General features: G+C 46.5%; 1 protein-coding gene across 1 annotated transcript in view; it reads left to right on the plus strand.

Moving 5' to 3' along the window:
* The window catches only part of POLN (DNA polymerase nu), a 2,789,368-nt gene that overhangs the window by 1,768,621 nt on the left and 994,777 nt on the right, over positions 1-25,970 (plus strand). Inside the window, exon 16 of the mRNA XM_085643153.1 lies at positions 23,937-23,993. Within this exon, the coding sequence (XP_085499279.1) occupies positions 23,937-23,993 (57 nt within the window). The remainder of the gene's footprint in view (positions 1-23,936; positions 23,994-25,970) is intronic.

Here is a 25,970-nt window from a genome sequence, read left to right on the forward strand (position 1 = left end):
AGGTCACTACACTTAAAACCTATAAGACTTCCCTAAGTCAGGCATTTCAATCCTGAAGGCAGGGTGCTTGGTTATATGTGCGAGGATGCTCTGCATGAGTAGGGTACCCCCTACAAATCCCAGAGTCGATTCTCCAGGCTCTGTAAGTACGGTCAGCTATTTTGATACATATAGTGGCCATGCGTCATTACGCAATGGCAAACTATATAGCGCTGGTGCCGAACCTGGGCATGTTCGGTATCAAACATGTTGGAATCGTACCCCAACACCATTACTGGTGTTGGAGGTATGATTCTATGCACAGGGAGGCTCCTCCGGGAAGCCCCCAGTACTCTCCATAGCAGCTTCCAGGGTCTGCCAGCAAGTTAGTGCTGCTGCCGACCCCGGACACGATTCTGCCCTCCTGCTGCAGAGCTGAGCTTGAGCAGGGGAAGGTAGAACAATAGGTTTCCTGTCACAGGGAGGTGCAATAATGTATTGAGCTGGGGTATGGGCACTTGCTACTGTCTTGTATCCACTTGCTAGCGCCACCAGACTGCTTTGAAGGGCACATTTGGTGCCCCCCTTGCACACTCCAGTTGGAACCAGATCTGGGAGCCCTCACTACCCCTATGGAACGAAACTGGACAAAGGACATGGGAATATCCTCCCCTCTGTCCAGCCCTTCCTTTGGGAGGAACCCCCGAGTCGTCCTAAACCCTTTCTCAGGGTATAAAAGGCTTTACCTGTGGGTGGGCCCTCTGATTCGTCATGGGACAAGACCTAATACTGAAACCACGTCACTCTTCAACCGTCTGGACACTTGAACTTCGCTGGACGTTGCCTGGAACCGAGCCTGCATCAATGAAGACTCCTGCTGCTCCTGGTCTCGCTGTTCTGCAAGTCTTCTTTGTCATCTGTGCTTCTTCCAGGAACTTCAGTAGACCTGTGGGCATCCCGGACACCTGAAGGAATCTTCCTTGTTGTGAAGGCGTCACTTCCCTGCATCTGCAGGCACTGCAACGAAGCTGACTTGTCTGCTGCTCCTGACATCTCACAGAGTTCAAAAGGCTCAGAAACACAGGTTGTGGTTCTGCAATCCCTCAAGGTCTGACCTGTCCTCTCAGCAAGTTTAAGGCCAGTATCCCTCGTCGGAACTGCTGGGACTGAACCCCTGTGCAGTTTGTCGACTTGGTGTTGCAAAGGCTTGCGGGCTCTGCAGTCCAGAGATCTTCAGTTTACAAGAAGCTCCAGCCTCCAGCATCTCTTCCTGTCAAGATCAGCATCCTCACTGCATCCTCTGCACTACTGACTTGATCTTTGTTGAGCTTCTCGAGGTCTTCTTGCGACTCCTGTGCATTTGGCCTGTGGGTCCCCTCGAGGGTCTTCCCCCTGCTTCAGTGGGCTCCCCTGCATGCTCGGGGCCTTCCCTGACCCTTATGCACTTGGTATGTCCTTTGGACCTTGCTGGTCCCAACGTTGCTCCTTCATCGTTTGCCACGTCTGTTGTTGCCGAGGCTTGTTGGTGCTCCTGCCGGACACTGAACTCCTGGTGCTTGACTTCTGATGTGGGACAGCTCGTGAATGGCTCCTGCTCTTCCTCAGCGTCGCCTGGTTCTCACAGCTGCAGTGACAAGGTCACCATCATCACTCCTGCATCTTCTGTTATAGGTGTGCATTACTCTTTTGTGCCTCCTGGTCACCTCTGTGTTGCATAGACTCTGTCCCCTCTGCTTGCAGGTTCTTCTCTTCAAGAATCCACCCTTGGATTTCACCCGACTCTTGCACAGTCTTCATCAGCGACATCTTTACTGAAGTCCTCTATTGTGGTCTACGGCGGTTTCCGATGTCACTTCGCACCTTTGCACCCGGTTTCCCTGGTGTAGGTATCCTGGTTCCTGGGGTATCCATGGGTGGGGTGTTTCTCCAACCTTCTGTCTTCCACAGGGTTTCTTCACGGTCCACTGGGAAAGGTCCTTCTGCTTTAACACTGCAACCGCGCCATTCCTGTTGACTTCTATTGAGTACGCGGCGTGGTGGTGGTAACCATTGGGAGTGTGGCAAAACAGACCCGGACAGAAGGCAGTTGGCAAGCCGCCCAAACCAAGATACGTAAACCACTAACTTTATTAAAGGGGGTGTAACACTGGCCATTACAGGAGATGGGTGATATTGGAGGCCCTCCTGGTAAAAGAGCAGGTAATGGATTGGGAAGGGAGGAGTGCACAGCAGAGAGAGTAACCCCCAGTTACCCCAAGCAAACCTTCTCCTGGCCCCCGACACCAATAAATGACTCTTTAACAGTCAGAACTGGATGCTAGGGCATGGACAGGAGGGCCATCATGTTCCTAAAGTCATGTGGGGTTGCTGAAGTGATGTACTACAGGAGATTGTCGGCAGTCTGATGTGTTACTGCTCAGTGAGACCCCAGATCTCAAAATGGGAAGAGTGAGAAGGTGTCCTCTGCATCAGAGAAGGTGGATGAGAGGAAGGGAGGGCCAGGAGTCAGGTCGCAGAAAGTAGCTGCAGCAACCAAGGGTAAGTGCTTGCCATCCCTGACCTGTTCAGAAAGAGCATGACAGCTGAGGTCGTGAGATTGGTGCACTTAGCCATGGAACATCTTTGGTGATGACTGGGCCTGCTGGTCTCCGACCGGTGAGGTTTGCCTGCATGAGAGGAGGTACCACAGTCCTTGGCCCAGGCAGCCTCCAGTTCCGTGAAGAAGAGGCGCTTATTGTCCAGTATGACCTTGAGTTTCACTGGGGAGAGTAGCTAGCCTTTGATGCCCAAGTCACTAACCTTCTTCTTTACAATCAAGAATGAGGTGCGCTGATGCTGGACTGCGTCTGTATAATCCGTAAAAAGCAGGACTTCATGATTTTCAAATTCAAGGCGTCCAGCATGACTCACCACCTGGAGGCTCTCTTCCCTGTGTTTATAGTATAACAGCCAGGCAATCAAAGGATGGGGACCCTAGAGGGGTATGCCTGGTCAAAATGTAGTGTGTTCTCTCTATCGAAAAAAGAGAGAGATATTCTGGAAGTACATGAACATTTTGATCTATTGCTTGAGAAGCTCAGCCAGGTTGCTCCCCTCCATGCCCTCCAGGGAGACTAACTTCTCTCACATTGTTCTGGGTAGAGTGCCCCTGCCCTCTGCATCTACAGCCTTGCCCTTGAGAAAACATATACGGTCAGTTAAATCCAGAAGTTGTCATTGATGATCCTGGGATAGTGGATGCAAGTCCTGCAATGCTTTCTTAGTTTGGCTACCCTCTATACCAGTCTCTTTTTTCCATTTCTTAGGCAATTAACATCTATCGCAATAGCATCCACCTTGGCTTTGACCCGTTGTGCTGATAGCTTCCAGGATAATGTCCACCTTGTTAGAACAGGTGCAAGGAGGGCTCTTCGGGCATCTGATGAGACTTCTCTGGAAGGGGAGCCCCTGAGTGGGTATGCTTAGGTCTTCCCATGTCTTCCTATGTTGGGTAGGGAAGGTGTAGTGAGTTCTCTCTGAATAAGTACAGGCATTGTTAAGTTAGCATAACCACGTTAGATGTTAGAAAGCCATCTTTTTGCTTTTGCACACGACACTGCGTTTACATGTTATTTCTTAAAACGAACTGCTGTCTCGAGACTTGCTTCACACAAGAGCAATCTGTTGTTACTATCCCAAGCTCTGCGCAGCGACCTTGGTCTGTACACGGTGTGACAAATAGTCTGGATTATTACACAATGCATGTTTTTCACTCTAGGTTGATCGGCCCACTATTTAGCCATAACACACGCGCAGCTGCAAATGCCTGAAAGTTGGTGCTTTTAATATCACAGACATCATGTTTATTATTCAGACCGAAGACGAGCCTTCCTGCGAGAAGACTCCTGATGCTCCTGTGATGTGATTTCACTAAGCTGATCTTTGAGGTATGGGGTCCCCTATTCAAGCCTAAGAGACCTTCTATTAGCATAATAATAATATTAGCTTCTTAGTAAAGGGAAGGTGGTAGTATCCACTGTCATTATAATATGATCACCCCTTTTATATTCTATGGTATTGTAACTATGTTGCTGGTTTTGATATTAATCATTTGTCTGCTTGTATTAGCCAAAGTACTGCATCTTAGGACACGTGGTCTATAAAAATAAACCCCTTTTATTTACAACGTGTCTCTGTTGATTATTGTTGTGGACTGATGTGAGAATAATATACGAACAGGTATTTCCGATTCCCACCATTCCTGAGTATGTACTGAGTCGCTTGTTCTGGGTTGTCTATTCATTGGGACCGCCGAGCTAAATCTCGGATAACGAATGGGACACTTATGCTAGCCGGATACTGGGTTCTGGGTTCTGAGGTGAGTTTCTGGTACACCACAATTCACTGAGGTCCTGGGGTTCTTCGCATAGTTCTGTGTATCAGCAGAATCCCTGCAACATGGCGCACCTAACGTTTGGTCTATGAGTTGAAACGCCTTAGTAGTGCTTACATTTAGTCCACAACACCCTCATTCTTGTTTCCGGATAACAAGTCTGACGGATTTAAACCTACCTAGTTCTATTGATATAGGTTCCTTCAAGCTTGATCATTAAAAAGGTTATTGAACCCTTGTGCTACTAAATACTTGAAGTGTAGCTTGTCCTTATGGCAGTAGACATTGCGGCGCACAGCCGTGCAGCTCTGAAACGTCATTTGACGCAGTATGGGGTGCCGGACACGGGCATGGACGTCATCTTTGTACTGGGAGCCGATGCGGCTCACCCGTTTGAGTTGTTCTATTCCTGGGTGACGATTCCGGCAGTCAGTGGGGATGACGATACCTTTCATTCTTACACTGCTACTGCCGTGCCTGCTAACTATGCGCCGTATAGGACACAGGAGATACCAATATCTGCTTGGCAACATCAGATTTGGTTTAATGGCGCCCTCCCCCATGTGGTTATACCGCCGAGAATGGGCCCTTTATCAATTGCAGGGGCCACTTGGCCGGTACTAGCCGGATTTACGCCTCATCCCCGTTACCTCACGGTGACGGTGGCTGAATTGCGTGTACTACACACTGCCCTTATATCAGTATATAGGGCGTTGGTGCAGTATGTGTCGCGCACTGTACAGGCGGGGGCGCCTGTTAGTGCGGGACAACCTAGTGATCGTCACGCGGTGGTCATTAGTCCTGTTATGGTCAATTCTGTTATGGGCAAGCGCCCCCTCACAAGGGATGATTATCCTTTTTGGCTTGCTGAAAAATTTGACCAAATAGAGGCGGTTTATCCGCATACAACTCCTGTGGAAAAACACAGGATCCTCACCATTAGTTTGCCTAAAGACTTAGTTCCCCATATAGATGATTGTGTATCCTGGGGTAAGATTTTTGCTGCGACGTACGCGCAGTGCTTTGGCACTCCGTCTATGTTACAGCTGCCCTCCATAATTAAACAGGTTCAAGAGGACCATGGAGCGGAGTCTGCGATAGAATTGGGGATGCGGCTCCTCGGAGATTTTGGCCTGGTGGCTACCATGATAATGGGAAACCTTAAGGGTGATGCGTTGCACTTTCAGGTTCGTAATGAACTGAAGAAAGTTGCTGAAGAGGACAAGCCGCAGGAATTTGCTAAAATAATTTCAGAAGCATATCGTGATTTGGGGCGTAGCTCTTTAGGAGTTAAGCCTGTGATCAAAAATCCCGATTCTAAGCAGCAGGGTAAGGCAGAAACTTCTGGTAAGGATGGTCGGCCAATTTTTCCAAAACAACCTTGGCGGACTAAGCAACAGGGAAAGCAGCAGCAGAAACAGGGCTCTCGGCCTGCCTCTCCCGTACAGTCAAGTAGTGAACGCACTTATGATCTGCGAGATCGTGCTACTATTAAGTCTCCTGATAGATTTCAGGTTTCTGAACCGCGCTCTCCTCGTTCTTCACAGGAAACATCGGCTACACAGTCTGGTGGCGGAGGCGGTGGCAAAGGTCGGGGTGCTCCACAACAGCGTGACCAACCCCGACAGACTGAGGGTAAAGGCAAGCAGGACGAGTTTGCTCGTCAAAGACCCCCGTTTCAGAAGAAGAAAGTGGCGGCTCTGACGGCAAAATATGCCTCAGATAGTGCGGACACAGCTTCAGAACCGGACATGGGCGCTGACGCTACTGGACAGCGCGGCAGAAATTACCATAGTCCGTCAAGCTCTGCGTCCATTTCTGGCGGCGACAGCAACTGATGTATTGGTTACTGTTGAAACAGCTGACACCAGAGTGGCTCCCCCTGATAGACTTTATGAAATAGTCTTATTAATAGAGGGTGACATACAACGTACTATAAAAGGGATTTTTTGGAATAATCTGACCACCACCTATGATATCCTCCTAGCGGAGGCAGATTGGCCCCCAGCCTTCATTTTGGAAGCTCCTAGAGGGGAGGAGAAAATCCTCCCGTCCTTTGCGCACACTGTGCCTAAGGACCAAGCTGAAATGTACGCTGGTGAGTGGGCGCTGGCGCTTGCGCCAGCGGTATATCGTACTCAAGTGGGTTGGGACCGGTTGTCCCCCTGCCATGAGATTCCATTGCGGTCTATGCCCCAGCCTCAGCCCCAATATCCCATGCGTCGTGAAGCTAGACCTCACGTCGCGGCGATCCTTGAACAATTGGAATATCAGGGTGTAATTGAAACTTGTGTGTCCCCTATGAATAACCCTTTATTCACTGTAACGAAGCCTGACGGCTCGTACCGTTTAGTTTTGGATTACCGGCACCTAAACTCCCATTGCCGGACCTGCGCGGTACAAAATACACATAGCTCGGCTTTAGTCGACAGTCTCGTGCGTAAACGGTTTAAAACGACACTTGACATTTCCAATGGCTTTTTTAGCCATAACCTGTCCACACTGAGTAGCCAGTGGACAGCGTTTACTTCGGGCGGAAAACAAAAACAGTTTACGAGATTAGCCATGGGCTACAAAAATAGCCCTGGCGTCTTTTCCGCTCGCGTGGTTTCTCTCTTAGAAAGAATAGACCCCGAGGCATACTCCTATGTTGACGATATCTACCTCACGGATGACGAGCTGTTGCCGCATCTGTCTCGAGTCGACAATATTGTAGTGAGTTTTGCTGACTATGGCTACAAATTCAATTTTGCGAAGTCTCACATCGCGGAATATACAGTGTTGTTTTTGGGCTACGAGCTCAATAATGAAGGTAAGGGGTTAGCTCCCCACTTTCTGGAGAAGTGCGCATGCTTGAGTGCGCCAACGACACTAAAGAAATTACAATCTCTGCTGGGCTTTCTGAATTTCGGCCGTACATACATTCCTGATTATGCCCAGCGTATCAAGCCGCTTTACGCCTTGGTACAACCCACATTTTCGAAGTCTAGCTGGCAGCTGGAACATTCTAAAATTTTACAGTCTTTACAGGCTGACCTTCTTGCTTCACAATATTTGCTGACACGTGATAACCGCACTAACCTGGTAATAAGAATAGTGCCAGGCGCCGTGGGTTTCACGTATTTGACGTTTAATGAGGGCGATACAGTCCCCATTGCGTACAAATCCCACTTGTACACCTCTGCTGAATTACGTTTTTCCGCGGTCGAAAAAGTTCTGACTGCTGTACAGATGGCGATCCTTAAAGAACGCGCACTGTCACATGGGAAACAGATTCTGGTTGTAACACCCTATCCTGCCTTAGAAGCGGTGACAAAGGCAAGTGTACCAAATTCTAAAGCTTTGCATCCTCGGTGGATACAATGGGCCACAACACTGACGTCGCCAGACGTCACCTACATCTTTGATGCCTCATTACAGACTCAAGAGTTCTTGCAGTATGAATTCGTTCATCCGGCTCCTCTGTCTTTGCGCCCGCTCGAAGAATACCATTGTGTCATATACACTGACGGGTCTGCGCAGCCCGCAATTGGATCAAAGCACGCCTACTCAGCGGCTTGCGCAATTGTCGTAGGTACTTTCGTAAATGGTGAATTCCAATCTGATGCAGTGCATACGCAGTCATTGGGCGATTGTACCGCGCAATTGGCGGAGCTTCGGGCTCTAGTGCTTGCACTGGAGTTTGCTGATCCCCGAGTCACTACTCTAATTGTGAGTGATTCTTTCTACTGTGTCCAGTCCTATAATGACAATTTACACTTCTGGTCTCAGAATGACTATCGAGACACAAAAGGTGGCACAATTAAGCATAAAACGCTTTGGGTTCGAGTGGCAGACTTTAAAGAACGTCTCCCTCTCGTGAATGTTATTCACACTCTTGGTCACCAGCGACTTGGTGTCCATGCTGTCGGCAACAGCTTGGCTGACGAGGCAGCAAAAACAGCAGTGGCTACATACTTAGTGGCAGCAGTTACCAGATCAAAGAGTAAGATTGATGATGACATCTTGGCAGCTATTGCTGCTACAGAAAAGGGAGGCGATTACCCGAAGGGTTTTCCTTCTCGTTACATTTACCATTTAAGTCCTGATAATGTCCCATTAGTAAGGATTAACGACGTTGGTGACAGAATTATTCCCAACGCGGACTGCAGACCCGCACTGATTCTGGCTGCTCATGAGGGGTTGGCGTCTGCCCACGCCGGAGTGTCAGCCACAATATCTCTGCTGCAACAACGTTACTGGTGGTTTGGTTTATATAAACAAGCGCGCGCTTATGTTCTTGATTGTGACATTTGCCAACAGATTAAACCTTCTACTGTTGCGCGCCCATCACAAACACAGTTGTACATATACAATAAACCATTTGGTTGTGTTTATTTGGATCACTGCGGTCCTTTTTCTTCTGATACTGCGTACAAGTACATCTTGGTTGCAGTGGATTCGTGCACACGTTTTCTGTGGGTATGGCCACAAAGGAGTGCTGACTCGCGGACTGTCATCAGAGATTTGCGTGTCTTTGTGGGAACTTTTGCGTGTGGTACCTTCCATTCTGATCAGGGCCCTGCGTTCGCCTCTAAGGCTTACAAGGAGGCTATGAGAAATTTGGGGGTCCTAGTCAAATTTTCGTCCCCCTACCGACCTGAGGGTAATAGTGTGGTGGAGCGAATGAACCGTGACTTAAAGCAATCATTGACAGCCCGTGTTTTAGGCACAGGCCGGAACTGGCTAGCCCATTTGTATAACGTCCAACGTGCACTTAATAATCTCCCTAGAAGGTCTCTGGGTGGGCGGACCCCGTACATGATGCTCTTCGGAATCAGAATGTTTGTACCAGACCTTGATGGTCTAGACATGGCGGCGTCGACCGCACCCTTTGACGTAGATGATCACTGTGCTGTTTTGCAGACTCTACAAGAAGCCAGAGACACTCTATCGAAGGAACACTTGCCCTCCACATCTGAAGTTGAAGTTCAGGTTCCGGTAGTCGGCTGGCTACCCCGAGTTGGAGATCTGGTCCGTGAGAAGGTGGAGAACAAGAAGGAGTTCGGCCCCTCTTATCGTGCACCAGTTCCAGTGCTTGGAGTGCAGGGTACAAGAACAGTCATTTTACCTCCACTTCCTGGTCGCAAAGAAAACAGGTACATCTCTATTGACAATGTCAAACTTCAGCGAGTGGCCGATACTTCTTAGCATGACTCCAGCAGTTTCATGCCAGACGATGCAGAGAAATTCAATGTTGACTCTTGCTTCTAACACCTTGCCTGATGTTGCCATCGAGATGCAATCGGTTACTGATCCCTTGTTGATACCATCGGCTGGTGGTTTGCCCGAAGAGACTGAGTATGCTTATCCTACACGTGGTCCCTCGCCTGTTTTACAATCTACGGCGCTTGGACAGTCCCGTTTCTCCTTTGACACTAACTCGTTGCCCTCAAGCCCCCCATCGAACATTGCTGTTTTTTTCAGCTGGTTTAAGAGACATTTTTTGATTGCCCCTTGGACATACATTTGGCTGTTGCTTTTCAGTATTTTTTTGTTTATGTCCATTGGATTCGTGATAGTTTTTTTTCCGTCTTGTGGATGGCCACTATCTGAGTGAGAGGTCGACAATTAGACTTATCAATGGAACTTTGGCCCCCCACTCCTCGTCCCACGTCATGAAGAGGGACCAGACTTTTGTGAATATTACTGCCTGGCCCGTCTTGGATGGAATCGCATGGGATGCTGTTAAATTCCAAATTCATGGGCCTACAGAGGTCATTAATGTACCTAATGTATTTCGTGTTTCTATGGGTGATGTGGTTAGGCAGAACATACGTTCTGATGATTGGGATGTACACGCCATTGAATCACTGTTTTCTGATTTGAAATATTATGCCGCTTTTGATGCTGAAGATTTATACGAAAATGCGGCTAATTATGCGGAACAGTATTGTTTTCAACATTATGGCAATCATTTCCTGCATAAAGCAAATACATTTAGAAATTTTGAAAATTTTACCCAATGGGAACACTGTCCTACTCCCGAATTCGGAAGTTCACAAACACTAGTTAACAAGTATTCATATTTTACCGATTTCAGTGTTTCCGACCCGGCAGCGTTTTATTTTAAGGTGCTGCCTGAGTCTGCCGCAAAGGTTAGACTGACACACACAAAGTTACTTTATTCCAAGTCCTTTATGGACGAGTTGTCAATCAACGGTTATGATGTATGGAAGGCTACTATTGATCTAAAGTCGGTTTGGGGTTCCAAGCCGTGGCAGGTACAGGGTACAGAGGCTTTACATCGTGCCTGTCTTATACCAAATCATATTTTATTTTTAAATTCATCCATCTTCCAAACCACCTGTTTTGGATTGGCTACTTCTAAACAATTAAAATCGCCTTCTGTGCCGGATCTGGGCGCTTATCCCAATTGGGATAACCACACAGATCTGTCCCTTGCTGCTTTGCGCTCCTTAGTTTCAAATACATCTTTCAATATTTCGAAAGTTAATAGTGAGGGTTGGTTAATTTGGCAAAGCAGTTCAGATATCTGTCAACGACGTTTTCTGGGACTGAAACCGGGGTATACTCAGGAACGCGTGGACCCTCGGTTTGAGTCGTCACATACTGTAACTACATACTCTGTGGGCAAGTTATGTCAATCTTGGCTGCGTCATTCCACTTTGGCGTCTGTCAAAGTTCATTTATCCCAATTACATGACAAAATAGATTTGAATGATTTTGTTAAGGGTCCTGTGGGTGGCAGAACCAAGAGGTGGGCGTATGCTATTTACAACGAAGTCTGGAAGTTGTCACAGATTGAGGCGGCTTCCAGATTGAGGGCTATTGACCAGGCCAACATGGAAAAGGTTTTAGCCGTTATAGATAACAGCATTAGCACTCTCTCTTCTAGGATTTATACATTGGATAATATTGTTTCATCGGTTGTTGATATTGTGCATGATGATATGTCTGTGTTATATCATGGTCAAAACCAGTTGCGTTCTGTTATGCAGTTTGCATGGACATTGCAGACGTTAAAGGCAGGGAGAGTCCCTTGGGACTATCTTAACACTACATCGTTATTCCTTCCCTTTAACCTTACTGACAAGCAGCGATTTATGTCCATGAAGGATGCTACATATTCATTGTTACATATTGAAAAATTAGAACCATTGCCTTTTTCTGTAGCGGAGATCAATTCAGCTACGTGGTTAGTCCACGGATTGATAACTCTCCCTTTTGCGCTTTTTAAGTTTACGTCTTGTATGAAACATTATGCTTTGGGTAGATATGAACCGCTGGGCACCGCTTTCATACATGAGGTTTGGTCCCTCCCCTTTACGTATCGATGTACTAGGGACGGGACTGAGGTTTATTTGAAAGGCGAGGAATGTACCACGTCACCAGACCATTCCTTGGTATGTAGGCACATTCAATTACACGGCGCATGCAATGTACAAGCACCGAACTTAGCCTGCATCCTACGAGGTGTCCCAGTGCCTGTGATTACGCCTTCTTTCACACTGCTTGCTAACGGTAGTTATTTGATTTTGAATAGTGAAGCTTGCTGTGGGATGTTAGTGGGAATCCCGTATATAGTAACTGTCTCGCAGAAAGTGGTCTGCTGCAATAATGTTCTCTTTCCACCCCCGCATGGGCGGCTGGATGCTTCCATCTGGCCTTCGATTCCAACCTTGAAAGCAGAGTTCAACAAGTTGAGCAGAATAAGAGCCCTATTGTCCCAAAAAGAGGTGTCTTTGACTTCATCTCGTGAAACATTCGACCTTCACGTGGCTAATACGCGCACTGAGGTACAGGCGCTTCTGAATACTGACCTCCCCCTACATTTCGGCTCTTTGATCCAAACTATTTTCAATGCCTCGTCCACGACCGGCCTAGCTCATTTTTTTAAACTTGTGGGCTCGGGTCTCGTGACCTCTTTCCAAACTATTTTTGGTGTGGTTCCGGGATTTTTTCATTCACTTTTCTCGAGCATCTTTGGAGGTGTTCCGCTGCTTCTGGCACTAGTGGCGGGTGTGCTGCTTTTCCTTTTCATACTACGGAATGGCTGCTCCTTCTGTGCCACACGTGCACCTGTCCCGCCTGCATCTTCTTCGGGATAGGATGCTTGACTTTTATGGAACTCTGCCATTGGCGACCTTAAGCCTGGCATATGGATTATCTTTCCGGTATTGCTACTTCACCTGCGTGCAGCCTGTGCTTCACTGCCTGGATTGTCCCTTTGAATGGCCTTTGGATTTGTGCTTGACCAGCCTGGTGTCTCCGGTGCCGGATTTCGATCGACTAATGAGGCCCTTAGTGTCTCACGAGTTGACCTGTTCTGGTGTCCGGATAATGGCTTGTGGAGCAGCACATGGGATCCTGGGTAATTGGGACATCTCTACAGCTGCCTACAACTTCTTGGCTATGAGCTATTTGGAGGAACATTCCGGGTGCCCTCTGATCGTGCTGGAAGCTCCGCTGATTGAAGAACACGTGTGTTCCTTTTCGTTGATGGATTGGATGGCTGAGACTTTCGCTGGCCCTGCAAATGATTTTTTGTTGGAAGCGGTTGCCACATATGCTGCCTATACATTCATGGATTGACTGCACTGTCGTCCTTGGCGCCTGACGCTCCTGGACAGCACCCTGCCGCGGCATTTACCTTTTTCTTTTTTTGGTTTCTCCCTGATGGTTGTTTTGAGTTTTTTTTTTTTAATTGATTATATTTTTTTTCGGACACCACAGTTTCCCCTTTTGCTTTTCAATTTTTTCGTTTCAGACTTTAACTCATTCTGAACCTTTGGATTGGTTACGCCTTGTTCTGCTCTGACGAAACTGAACTCTGCGTTCTCTCTTTTCTTGCCTACTAAATAGTGCTTCGATCAAGGGGGCGTGTAGTGAGTTCTCTCTGAATAAGTACAGGCATTGTTAAGTTAGCATAACCACGTTAGATGTTAGAAAGCCATCTTTTTGCTTTTGCACACGACACTGCGTTTACATGTTATTTCTTAAAACGAACTGCTGTCTCGAGACTTGCTTCACACAAGAGCAATCTGTTGTTACTATCCCAAGCTCTGCGCAGCGACCTTGGTCTGTACACGGTGTGACAAATAGTCTGGATTATTACACAATGCATGTTTTTCACTCTAGGTTGATCGGCCCACTATTTAGCCATAACACACGCGCAGCTGCAAATGCCTGAAAGTTGGTGCTTTTAATATCACAGACATCATGTTTATTATTCAGACCGAAGACGAGCCTTCCTGCGAGAAGACTCCTGATGCTCCTGTGATGTGATTTCACTAAGCTGATCTTTGAGGTATGGGGTCCCCTATTCAAGCCTAAGAGACCTTCTATTAGCATAATAATAATATTAGCTTCTTAGTAAAGGGAAGGTGGTAGTATCCACTGTCATTATAATATGATCACCCCTTTTATATTCTATGGTATTGTAACTATGTTGCTGGTTTTGATATTAATCATTTGTCTGCTTGTATTAGCCAAAGTACTGCATCTTAGGACACGTGGTCTATAAAAATAAACCCCTTTTATTTACAACGTGTCTCTGTTGATTATTGTTGTGGACTGATGTGAGAATAATATACGAACAGGTATTTCCGATTCCCACCATTCCTGAGTATGTACTGAGTCGCTTGTTCTGGGTTGTCTATTCATTGGGACCGCCGAGCTAAATCTCGGATAATGAATGGGACACTTATGCTAGCCGGATACTGGGTTCTGGGTTCTGAGGTGAGTTTCTGGTACACCACAATTCACTGAGGTCCTGGGGTTCTTCGCATAGTTCTGTGTATCAGCAGAATCCCTGCAACAAAGGGAGAGATCCGGTACTGAGCTTGGGGTTAGAAGATGTTACCAATTAGTAGAAGCAGAGGATTTATATGGAGTTCAGATGGACAGGGCAACGTATATTGCTTGCAAGCTCCAGCCAACTCACAGAGAGTGGGGAGTCAGGGGTCATTGCGCAAGCCTTTAGGGGAGCCCTTAAATACCCAAGGAAAGGGTTGGAAAGGCACAGGGGTCCCTCCCAGAGGAGGGGCTGGACAGAGGGGAGTATACTCACCTTTTCTTTGTCCAATTTCGCGCCAGAGTGGGAACCAAAGTTTCCTGAAGTGGCTCAAACTGGAGTTTGCAAGCAGGGCACCAAATCTGCCTTTTAGTGCAGTCTAGTAGCTCTGAAAAGTGCCCCACTCTAGCCCAATATACTAAGTCCTGTCTGGGAGGTGGTCACACCACCCCGTGACAGGAAACCTATTGTTCTACCTTACCCAGCGTAGCAGCAGGAGTGCAGAATATTGTCTGTGGGTGGCAGCAGCACTAGCTTGCTGGCAGACCCTAAAAGGCTGTTACTGAGAAAACAGGGGGCTCCTCTAAGGAGCCCTTCAGTACATGGGATCATACCTCCAACACAGGAATCAGTGTTGTAGGATGATTCCAACATGTTTGATACCAAACATGACCCGGTTCAGCGCAGCCATTATTTAGGTAGACATCATGTCATTACTGATGTCCGCTATAAGTCTTAAAATGGCTGACCACACTCAAAAAGCTTGGAGTATTGACTTATAGCCAAGCACCCAGCTCTCAGGATTGTAGGGCCTACCGTAAATGTGACCTCAGATATAAGGACACTTGTATCTGTTGTGCAAGCACCACCTCACACAGACTCCATTGGGTGGCTCAACACATGCTGCAGCCCATGGGAGACCCCTGGTGTACCTATGCCCTGGGTACCTTAGTACCATATACTAGGGACCTATAAGGGTACACCTGTAGCCAATTGTGGAGGTACAAACGTGCTTACCAAAGCCATTTTGGGAGAGAGAGCACAGATGCTGGGGTCCTGATTAGCAGGGTCCCATCAAACTACAGTCAAAACACACTGACGCCAGGGAAAAAGTGTGGGTAACCATGAAAGCAGATCCTTCTTTTCTACACAATCCCGATCACATGAAGTGGAGAAATGCCAGTGATGAAAGGGCCAGAGGATTGAATGGAGCTGAGGGGCCCGGGGGACACCACCAGGAGATTGAAAGTATGTGGCCGAAGGTAGTCAGCAAGACGTCGCAATGATGCGGTTGCTGGGGATGCCTGCAGAAATAAAAGTGTCCGATGTGGAGATTCACTGATCTGAAGAGGTCTCAGCTATATGGCCAAAGCCAGAGCGGAAGCCCGAGCAGCCCGGTGCAGTCTCTGTGGTATTGCTACACTACTAAGGGGGAAATCCACTAGTCTCTGTGGTATTGTTCAACTATGAAAGGAGCCAATTAATCGGTCGCCTTATGCCCAGACCTTGGCAGAGCACCAAGGTGGGTGGGTGGGAGGAGAGATACAGGGCCAGGGCCAGTTCTGATTGCCCTCCAGTTCTTTGTTCTAAGGGTGGAGGTGCCCCAGTGGAGTGGAGGCATGTCTAATGAAGGGGGGAGACTGGTCCGCCTCAGGAGTATGGGTTTCTCACTTCCGTTTGTTCATGAAGGCCCAGGCCTGTGCTCCAGGTATTGCTTCCCACCCTGGGGCATGGGGTCTAAGGGGCTCACTTGGAAGGACGTCATCATCAGGTGAGTGCCTGGATACAGGCCCAACCTCAAAGTCCCAGGCCAGCTGTATGGGTCCCTGGTGCTACAGGAGTCCCACTCCCTCGGATGGAGTTGGATGTGGTGAGGATGGTGGCGGTTTGATGAGTATACACCAGGAGCACCGTTAATGCATTGGTCATGGCCCTGCCTATATCTGCCATGCCTCGCATAGTGGACACATGTAGCAAAAATTAATGGGATGACCGTTGATGTGAACCAGTGGCCGGTGGGCTGCAAGGTGAGAGGTTAAAACTGGCAGAGCCAGTGGAAGCTCCTTCTGTGTAAACCTGGTGGTTGCCCAACTCTAAATAGAGCAGCAAAACTGTGAATATAGCTGGATCTCGGAGGACCTACATGCAATATAGACACTATGCGAATAGTTCAGCAGTTCCATCAGCAAAGCACTTGTTTACTTCACTTCATACTCAGATCATGTTAAAAAAAAATTGAACAGGAGTAGTTGAAAACAAGTGACCTTTGTCACTTATTTTATTTGGAGCTACCATTTTAGTTCTACACCAGAAAATTATGCTCGTGATTTTCACTTTCCGTACTGGTTCCAGGGTTCTCCCTTATGTCCAATACCATTTTAGAGGAGCTTATTAGACCTTGGCACCACCCACTGCAGTGATCTCTGTTTTGCACAATTCCCAAGTATTTCATATTTCATACATTCACATGCTTCAATCTTCCCCATCATCATGGTGGGAGTCCCAGGGTAACAACAATAGAAAATCAATGCTAGTAGATAGGCTTTAGAAAACCCATTGCAAATAATAGAAATTGTTAACCTATTGACATTGTTTTAAAGCATCCAAACTTCAGTCAATTAGAGTGGAGACCCAGAAGCACTCTTCCCTTGCAGAGCCACCTTACTTACCTCAGATTGCTTACCGCACAACACATGAGAGGGAATCTCCCTGAGCTCTGCTCAGTCCGCTTTGACCTTTTGACCTGTCAGCTATTTGATGACTTTTAGAATCTCCAGCTACTTCTGAGGTACAGTGTGAGAGATTACTTCTCAAAATTTAGGATATGTCTGAGGGGTCCAGAAAAAGGCTTTTATAGGCCTTGCAAATCCTGTGGGAAATCCAGGATATATTCAGAAGATCCCCACAAAGAGTGCTTATACTACCTGTACCCTCAACACAAGTACTGCCGTATTTTTTCTTTGAAAACACTTAAAGACAGGGAGGTCAGACTACTTTCCCGGCTCCAGAGAAAGAAGAAGGCTCAGTCAGAGTCTGATAACGACGAAAAAGGACAAAAATCCTCTAAAAGGCGCACAAATGAGGACTCTGCCTTATCTGGTAAAGATCTAAAGAGGGCGAAATCCCATTCCAGGGAACCAAGTGCTGGGGGATCGAGTGACAAGGTTCGTCCTAGACCATCTCTCTCTCTCAGAAGATCTCCATCTGCTCCTCCTTCAGTCCCTGTGACACCATTCAAGGAGCCAGTGACTCTCAAAATGTGCAGGTCTACGGATCCATCAACGACAATTACACTGTTGATGATGGGTTCGTCGTTAAGAGTGTTGACGATACAGACAGTCTCGACGCCAGTAACCACATCAGTATTGACGATGAGAACTTCGAAGACCTCCTCCTCCTCCCTTGTTGAAGGCTTTGACGACGACAGCTACATCGTCGACGAGACCGTCAATGGCAGCCTGCATAGCGCCTGTCACATCTTCGCCGCCGCCGCGCCATATCTAGTCGACGAAGACTACATTGATGTTGGCCCCGTCTATGACATCGTTAACGGTCCTGTCGACGACAACAAAAGAGACCATCCACATCTCTACGAAAGGAATTCCAGTCTCTCTCTAGGCAGATATCCCAAAACTTTCACCATTACCTCCTACAAAGCTCTTAGAGTTTCAGGACTCTGGAGATGAAGGTCTGTTTGGCCCTGCGTATAGTCCTTCACAACTGAAAAAGAAGAGGTTGACCAGGGTCAGACCACTTACCTTCAAGGTGAATTGTCTTTCCAGGATAGGAACAGAGAGGTTGCCCAAAGATTTGATACCTTTGAGTATAATTATCCTCTATTTCAGTTTCTGTGTCTCTGGTTACAGACCTACGGTTAATAATAAATGACTATTACAAAAGATTTCCGGATGCTAAGCCATCAGCTCTGCAAACTCCGATAAATAAGTTTACACCTGACTCTGCACCTCTTCAGAGAAGTCTCCCTTCATAAAGAGAGACCTGTTCTCCCACCCATCACAATAAGGGATAGTCTAGCTGAAAGTGACTACAAACATCAACCGGAAGAGGGTGAAATTCCATTTGATGCAGCGGTTGAAGATCCTGAATGTGATGAGTACATGGCCCCTCTTCCTGCTTCACTGACTCCACCTTCAGCTGACTCGCCACCCGTAGATATAGGTGGTTTTCAGAACCTGCTAGAGTGCGCATATAAGTGTTCTGACCTGTCGCTTCCAACTAAGCATACAGAATTTTTCTTGTATGACTATAAAGATGTGGCTCAACCTTCAGTGAGATCCATACAAATTCTGGACTATATTTGGCAGGAGGGACTCAAGATAATGAAGACTTCAGCATCTGTGGGGGCAGTAGTGCCAAAATTGATAAAAAATATAGAGCACTAGAGAATGCACAAACTTGTCTTATTTGTCATCCCAGGCCTGGTTCTGTTATAATGCAGGCGGCACAGAGGAGGGCTAGGAATCCATCTTCTCCATGTTCGGCTCCACCCGATAAAGAAGGCCGTAGACTCAATAACATCAGGAAATTGATTTTTCGGCCATGGTGGCGACTGCAATAAGAGCCTCTAATGCCCTAGTGATTCTAGGGAGATATGAGCGGCAGATGTGGCCTGATCTGTCGGCATTTATTGAGGATCTCCCTGATGACAAACAGAAAGAGGCAAAAGGGATACTTGTAGAAGGTAAGAAAGCCTCTACGGAGATTATTGGCACAACAATGGATATCTCCTCCACTGCTTTCTGTCAAAAGTCTGGGGCAGCAGTATTGATGTGCCAGGGCTGGCCAAAGGCTACATCTTTCCATCCCGAGGTGCAGTCGAAGATCTTGGACATGCTATTTGACAGCAAAAAACGTTTCGGCAAACATGTGGACGAATCTCCCCAGTCCATTTAATTGGGTACTGAGACCGCCTGCTCTTTGGGTTCACTCTAACAAAGATGTTTTTCCTTCCTTTCAAGGGGGAAGGAGCAGGGGTTAGTTCACTCCACGGCCTCTATACCAATAGGTCAGATATCAGCCTTACTCTCAATACGGATTTCGACCAATCTACCCCTTACAGACAACCTACAGGGCGGCTGCAGGTTCCACCTATCCTCAACAACCAGCTCGAAGACACCCTCCGGCTGTAAGGAAATCTCAAGATGCCTGTAGTAGACAATGATATGTCCCTGGCACCAGCCATCTCCAGCCCATCTCAGATATTCTGTGATTTTCTTTCTAAATTCTTCAGTCGTTGGAAAAACATCTCTTCCGAAAAATGGGTGTTAGACGTAATCCAGCACGGTCACACCCTGGAATTTGTTCAAAAGCCTCCAAATTATCCACCACGCAAAACCTCTCTCCGAAACATAGTTTCGCTGAAGCAAGAGATCAGTGCGCTTCTCTCCAAGGATGCAATAGAAGAAGTCCAGCCAGATCAGCACAAAAAAGACTTCTATTCCAATGTTTTCTTTTTCAGGAAGAAAACAAGCAAACAGAGACAGGTAATGGATTTAAGGCTTCTGAACAAGTTTATCAAGAAGCAATCCTTCTGAATGCTTTCTTTGCAGGAAATTCTTCAACTAGTGGATCCATGAGATTTCATGACATCCCTAGATCTGCTGGATGTGTATTTCCACATTCCCATCCACCGCAAACATCAGAAATTCCTATGCTTTGAGGTGGCAGGGTGCCATTTTCAGGAAGAGCTGGAAAATAAGTGGGTGCAAAGTTGAGGGTCTCTTGAGGATTCCATCTCAATAACTCATCAGATAAAGTTGGCAATGTCCTGGTGGGTAAACATACAAAATATTTCCCAGGGCCTCTCATTTATCCTGGTAATGCCTCACTTTGTGATGTCAACAGATACTTCTCTGGAGGGATGTTGAGCTCATTTGCAAGATCTGGAGATCCATGGCAAGTGAACTGTGCAGGAAGCTGCCTCCCACATCAATCTCTTGGAGCTGAAAGCGCTCTTCCTGGGTTTTCAGGCTTTCATTCCCAGATTACGCAATTCGTCAGTGTTGGTTCGAATGGACAACACCACCACCATGTTCTATCTGTCTAAGCAAGGGGACACGAGATCAAAGGTTCTTTCAGCTCAACCACAACAGATCTGGGAATGGGTGCACAACAACAACATCACCTTAAAGGTAGAGCATGTCCCAGGAGAACAGAACAAACGTGCAGATGCCCTAAGCCAGATGTACAAACAATATCATGAGTGGAAGCTGAATCAATATCACCTGACCAAAGTGTTCCAGCGATGGCGAACACCAAACTTAGATCTGTTTGCTACCCTGCTCAACAAGAAATGTAATATGTTTGCCAGTAGATATCCTCCATGCAATCTGGAATGGATGGTGATGTTGCATATGCCTTCCCGCTTTTCCCCTCATTACCAGGATCATCAGTAAGATGAAGCTAGACCATGCCGCCTAATTCTAAAGCTCTGGCTCGGGAAAGGCAGTACTTGTACACTGAGCTTCTTTGCCTTTCAGACAGCTCTCCTCTTACATTCCCGCCAGCGGAGAATCTCCTTTCATTGAGCAAGGTTCAAGTTCTGCATCTGCAGATCCGATCCCTAAATCTGACCACCTGGCTCCACATGACACTGAATTCAAGTCAGTAAATCTGTCAGAAGATGGCAGAAGGTTTCTGTGGCAAGCTAGAGAGGAATCTACAAATAAGCGTTATACTGCAAAAGGAAAAGGTTTTTTCTTTGGTGCACTTCTCACTCGGTGCATCCTGAGCCAGATGTACGACCCATTTTTGCATGTGCAAACAGGTTTGCGAACCTGTTTGCACATACAAAAACATATTGGGCCATGTACAAAGCCTATTTAGCAAGTCACAACTTCTTTGCGACTCGCTAAATAGGTTTTGCGACTCGATATTTGGAATGGGCATTCCCTTCCAAATAGCGAGTCTCAAAACAATGTACTAATGTTTTGCTACCGCAATTGCGGTTGCAAAACACTCGCAATTACCACCTGTGGTAATGCATTTGCAAATCGGAAGGTGTCCCCAGGGGACCCTTTCCCCTTTGCAAATGCGTACGAAATAATTTTTTAAGGGCAGGCAGTGGTCCCAGGGACCACTGCTTGCACGTAAAAAATTTAACGAAAATTTATCATATTTTTTTTTAATGCAGCCCATTTTCCTTAAAGGAAAATGAGATGCATTAAAAGATGCTTTATTTAAAAACAGTCCCAGACATGGTGGTCTGCTGAGCCCAGCAGGCCACCATCCCTGGGAGGACTGGCATTCACAATTTGCTCGCAAATTGCGAGAGGCTGGATATTAACGAGCCTCGCAATTTGAGACCACATTGGGAATCGCAAAACAGTGTAAACACACTGTTGTACATTTCATTTAGCGCCTCAATGAAAGGGTCGTACATCTGGCCTCCTATCTCTTCAACACCAGAACACATTTTTCCTTACTTGCTGCATCTAGCATACTCTGCTTTGTCTCATGCTTCTGTGAAAGTTCACCTGGCAGCAATCTCCAGATTCAAACGACAGAAAGAAAAGCTCTCTTTGTGTTCGAACAGACTCACTAAAGAGTTTATGAAAGGACTGTTTTGGGCCTTTCCGCCATTTAAGCCTCCGCCAGTGTCCTGGCATCTCAATACAGTCTCATCACAATTGACTAAGCCTCTTTTTGAGCCGATTCACAAGACTGACTTAAAATTTCTTTTCTGTGAGGTTGCTTTTCTCTAGGCTATTACCACTGCAAGGAGAATAAGTGAAATTGAAGCTTGGACAGTCCGAGAACCATATGTTCAGTTTCGGGAAATCAGAGTAATTCTGAGAAGTAACCCCAAGGTTATTCTAAAAGTGCCAACCAATTTTCATCTCAATGAGCTTATTGTTTTGCTACCTTTTTTCCATAATCCATCTTTGCCTGCAGAAAAAGCTCTTAATTCTTTGGATAGTAAAAGATGTCTCAAGTTCTACCTAGGAGAGGAGACCACCCAATAAGCAGGCGCCGGTCCAACCACTGCATTACGATGCGACCGCGTGCACCTTTTCACAGCGGCTTGTGCTGTGGCCCAGGAAAAGGGCCGGAGCACAAGCTGCCGTGAAAAGGAGAAATTCCTGCACGTCCATGGACTGTGTGCCATGCACAATGTGGTGCATGGCACACGGTGCATGGAGGTGCGTGGGGGCACTACATGTGCCCCCAGCGTCACTTTACAGTGACCCACGATGGACGGGGGCCATTTCGGACAGCCTTTTCATGGCGGATTTCCCACCATGAAAAGGCTGTCGGAAAAGGATATCGTAATCCTGACGGCGGTGCCTGCCTAAGCACCGCCGCCATGCAGGAATACGAATACGACTGCCAACCCGGCTCGGATCACTGATCCTGGTAGAGGTGGCAGTCTTTTCCCCGAACGCTGTGGGTCCGTCTGCTGGTATTTTTATCCGGTGGTCAGACCGAGGAGCAGTCAGCGGGCAGACGTCGGGGGCGGTCTGCCCACCATCATAATCAGGCCCTCAGTCTCCTATACCTCACCCAGAAAAGGACAAGCCCGCTCTAGGGCCAGTATTGCATGTTGGGTTGCTGCAGTCATCAGATTCTGCCATGAGAAAGCGGCAAGGCGAATATCAACAAAGGTGAAGGCGCATTCCACAAGAAAAGTGCCAGTTTCTTTGGCTCTGTTGGCGGGGGTTTCTCTCCCGGACATATGCAGGGCAGCCACATAGGTTAATGCCCATACTTTTATGAACCACTATGACCTGGATTAATGGCACAAAGCTGATATGGCAGTTGGACATGCCGCTTTAGAACTCCTGTTTTCATATGGTATGCAAGTTTGTCTTTTATAACAAGGTGTATTTTCATATTTCTTTTCCCTCTCTCTGTCTTTTATTGAAATTTCTAGTTCATCATATATGATTAGAAGTTCTGTAGATGTTCAAATGTTATATTTTAAGAGTCGCCTTTATGCGTTTATGATATATATTGGTACTTAGGTAAAACATTATTTCATCAGTATATCATATTTAAGGTTGTGATGGGTCTCATGTTGGGAAGGTTCAGCTAACCCACTTCCTAAACATGTTTGATAATGCTAGCTACTCTGATTTAAACATTTGAATCTATGAAAGATTTAATACTGGAGAAAAAAACAAGTTACTTACCTGTACACTGTGGTTCTCCAGTATTGATATTTCTCAGAGATTCACATGGGACCCTCCCTCCTTACCGTTCAGGCTCAAAATTACTTGACCTCTTTTCCTCCGGGTATTACACTCGAAATCTGAGATATGGGTCTCTGCTCTGATTGGCTGAAGTTTGGATGCTTTAAAACAATGTCAATAATTTAACCATTTCTATTGTTTTAAATGGGTTTTCTAAAGCCTATCTTCTAGTATTACTTTTCTACTGGTGTTACCGTGGGAATCCCATTATGCCGACAGGGAAGATTCAAGCATGTGAATCTATGAAAGATTCCAATACTGGAGAACCACAGTGTACAGGTACCTTGTTTTTTGTGACAGAGATCACTGTGATTTTTCTTCATCCAGAAACGTGTGGGGTGGGCTATATGCTTGGGGATGGTAGTCTGCTTTGAAGGTGCTCCTTTCTTTGAGATGTTGATCTTAGTGTAACGATTGGAATTGAAGATTGTGATGAATCAGTGGTCCCATACATATATATCAATAAATATTTGAAGAGTTTATTTAAGTGGGTGTCCCATGTGCAGATTTAAATAATATTTTAACAGGTTTTAATAGTTAGCTGTTTGATAATTTGATTTAATTTTTTATTTTCCAGTTGAATCATTTACAAGAGTTTCATCCATTACCCAAGATCATTTTAGAATATAGACAGGTAAGACTGCTTTTTTTTTGCAAAGAATGTCGAAAGCTTTACATGCCTTGAACACAACAGCAACATGATCACAGGAAGGGGAGTATCTTAAGAAGGCTCTCCTCTCCCAAAAATGATACCCATAGTGTACAGATCTGTCCTATGTCTTCAGGATCTCCGTGTTTCGATGAGTGATGCACTCCCACCCTTAGTTGAGTGGGACCAGAGATCTGTCAAAGTAGCAATGAAAAAGGGAAAATCGGATGACATACATAATCGTGCCCATGTCATGTCCTTACCCACTTAAATACTTTATTTGCTTTCACCAACTGCAATCATTTCATTGTTGGGGACGGTTTTGGATGTGCCAACCGTTTGCTCAGTGCAACGTATGAGAGCCCAGCTGTGCATGTTTTTCCTTTTAATTTACTCTTGCTAGGCTCCACTCAGGTCTCAAAGTGCTGGGGTCTAAAACAAAGGCCACATTTTTTTTTTTCTAGAGTTTTTTATATAGCGCAAACTTGACCCGAATCGGGTATCAGAGTGCTTTACATAGCAACAGTTGCGTTACATTAGGACACATTCATTGTTTTTGTTAGGAACAGGGAGATTAAGTGATTTGCCCAGAATCACAGGATGTTCAGCGTCATTGCCGAGACTCGAACCCAGTTCCCCAGATTCGAGGTCGACCGCCCTAGCCGTTAGGGCCAACTCCTCTCCCCTGTCCTACTCCTCTGTGCTACTGAGGTTGGTGAATGATTACCATGAAATTGGTTAATAGTTACACCTGTTACTTGTGTGGTTACAAAATGGCAAAACTCTAGTAGCAAGTGTTTCTTAATGCAAATTTTCTCCTCGTTCGCTTCACGCATAAGCAGTTTGCCTGCTCCAAAGAAATTATTACCTAGATATGGTCAAAATACTTCCCCCAATATGGCGCCGCCTACCCAGCATGCATAAAGGGAGAAGCACGTCATCTGGACATCCTGAGAATGCCAAAGTAACTCATAAGAAAGAAAAAACAAAGAAACAATCACCATAAACAGAAACCAGGTAGGGAAGGACGGGCTCAGGAATGGAACGGGAAGACCAGGACTATAGGACTAATGAAGATTACTGGTGAGTAACCGGGCATTACTATTGAGTGACTTTGGTTTACAATTCCTCCATTCACAACATGGTTCAATTGAAAAGGTTAAATAGTATGACACTTCCTCATTTATAGCAAAAACGTACAGTCTCACTCATCACCGGCCACCTGAGAGACCTCCACTGGCTCCCAGTCAACAAAAGAATCACCTTCAAGCTCCTCACACATGCCTACAAATCCCTACAAGACATGGGAACTGCGCATCTCAACCACTGCCTCACATATCAAGCACCCACCAGAGACCTCCACTCTGCCCATCTGGCCCTGGCCACCATCCCACATATCCACAAGAACACAGCCAGAGGAAGATCCTTCCCCTACCTAGCAGCAAAGACCTGGAACACCCTGCCTCTCCAGCTCAGGCAATCAGTGTCACTGCCTCACTTCAAGAAGGACCTCAAGACCTGGCTCTTCGACTGAACCACAGCGCCTTCGACGGACCAGCAGCTCCCCCCCATGCCTTGAGACCCTCGTGAGTTAGTAGTCCCGCTATATAAGCCACCTGATTGATTGATCGATCAAAAAGCATCAGAAACAATGTGAGTATTGAGTACTAAAATAAAGAGTAAGTAAACCATGTCTTTGATGTGTGCAGGATTCCCTCCATATTTCTATTGCTACTATTAATTGCACTTTGTATAGCACATCTCTGCCACTAGTGCTATCTGGCAGCACTGTAGCCACATCTTCTGCGTATGATTTCTTAGTTACCCATGCCATCCTTACAGGTGTAGCAATGTAGCCCCTGTCTGCTGTGATACCATAGTATCGTTGTCTGAATATCCCCTGACAAAAGGGTCTTCAAAATTACATCCCCATTGAAGTGAATGATAGAAAACCTACCCCCA

The sequence above is a fragment of the Triturus cristatus genome, chromosome 2_2 (genome assembly GCF_964204655.1).
Source record: "Triturus cristatus chromosome 2_2, aTriCri1.1, whole genome shotgun sequence".
NCBI lineage: Eukaryota > Metazoa > Chordata > Amphibia > Caudata > Salamandridae > Triturus > Triturus cristatus.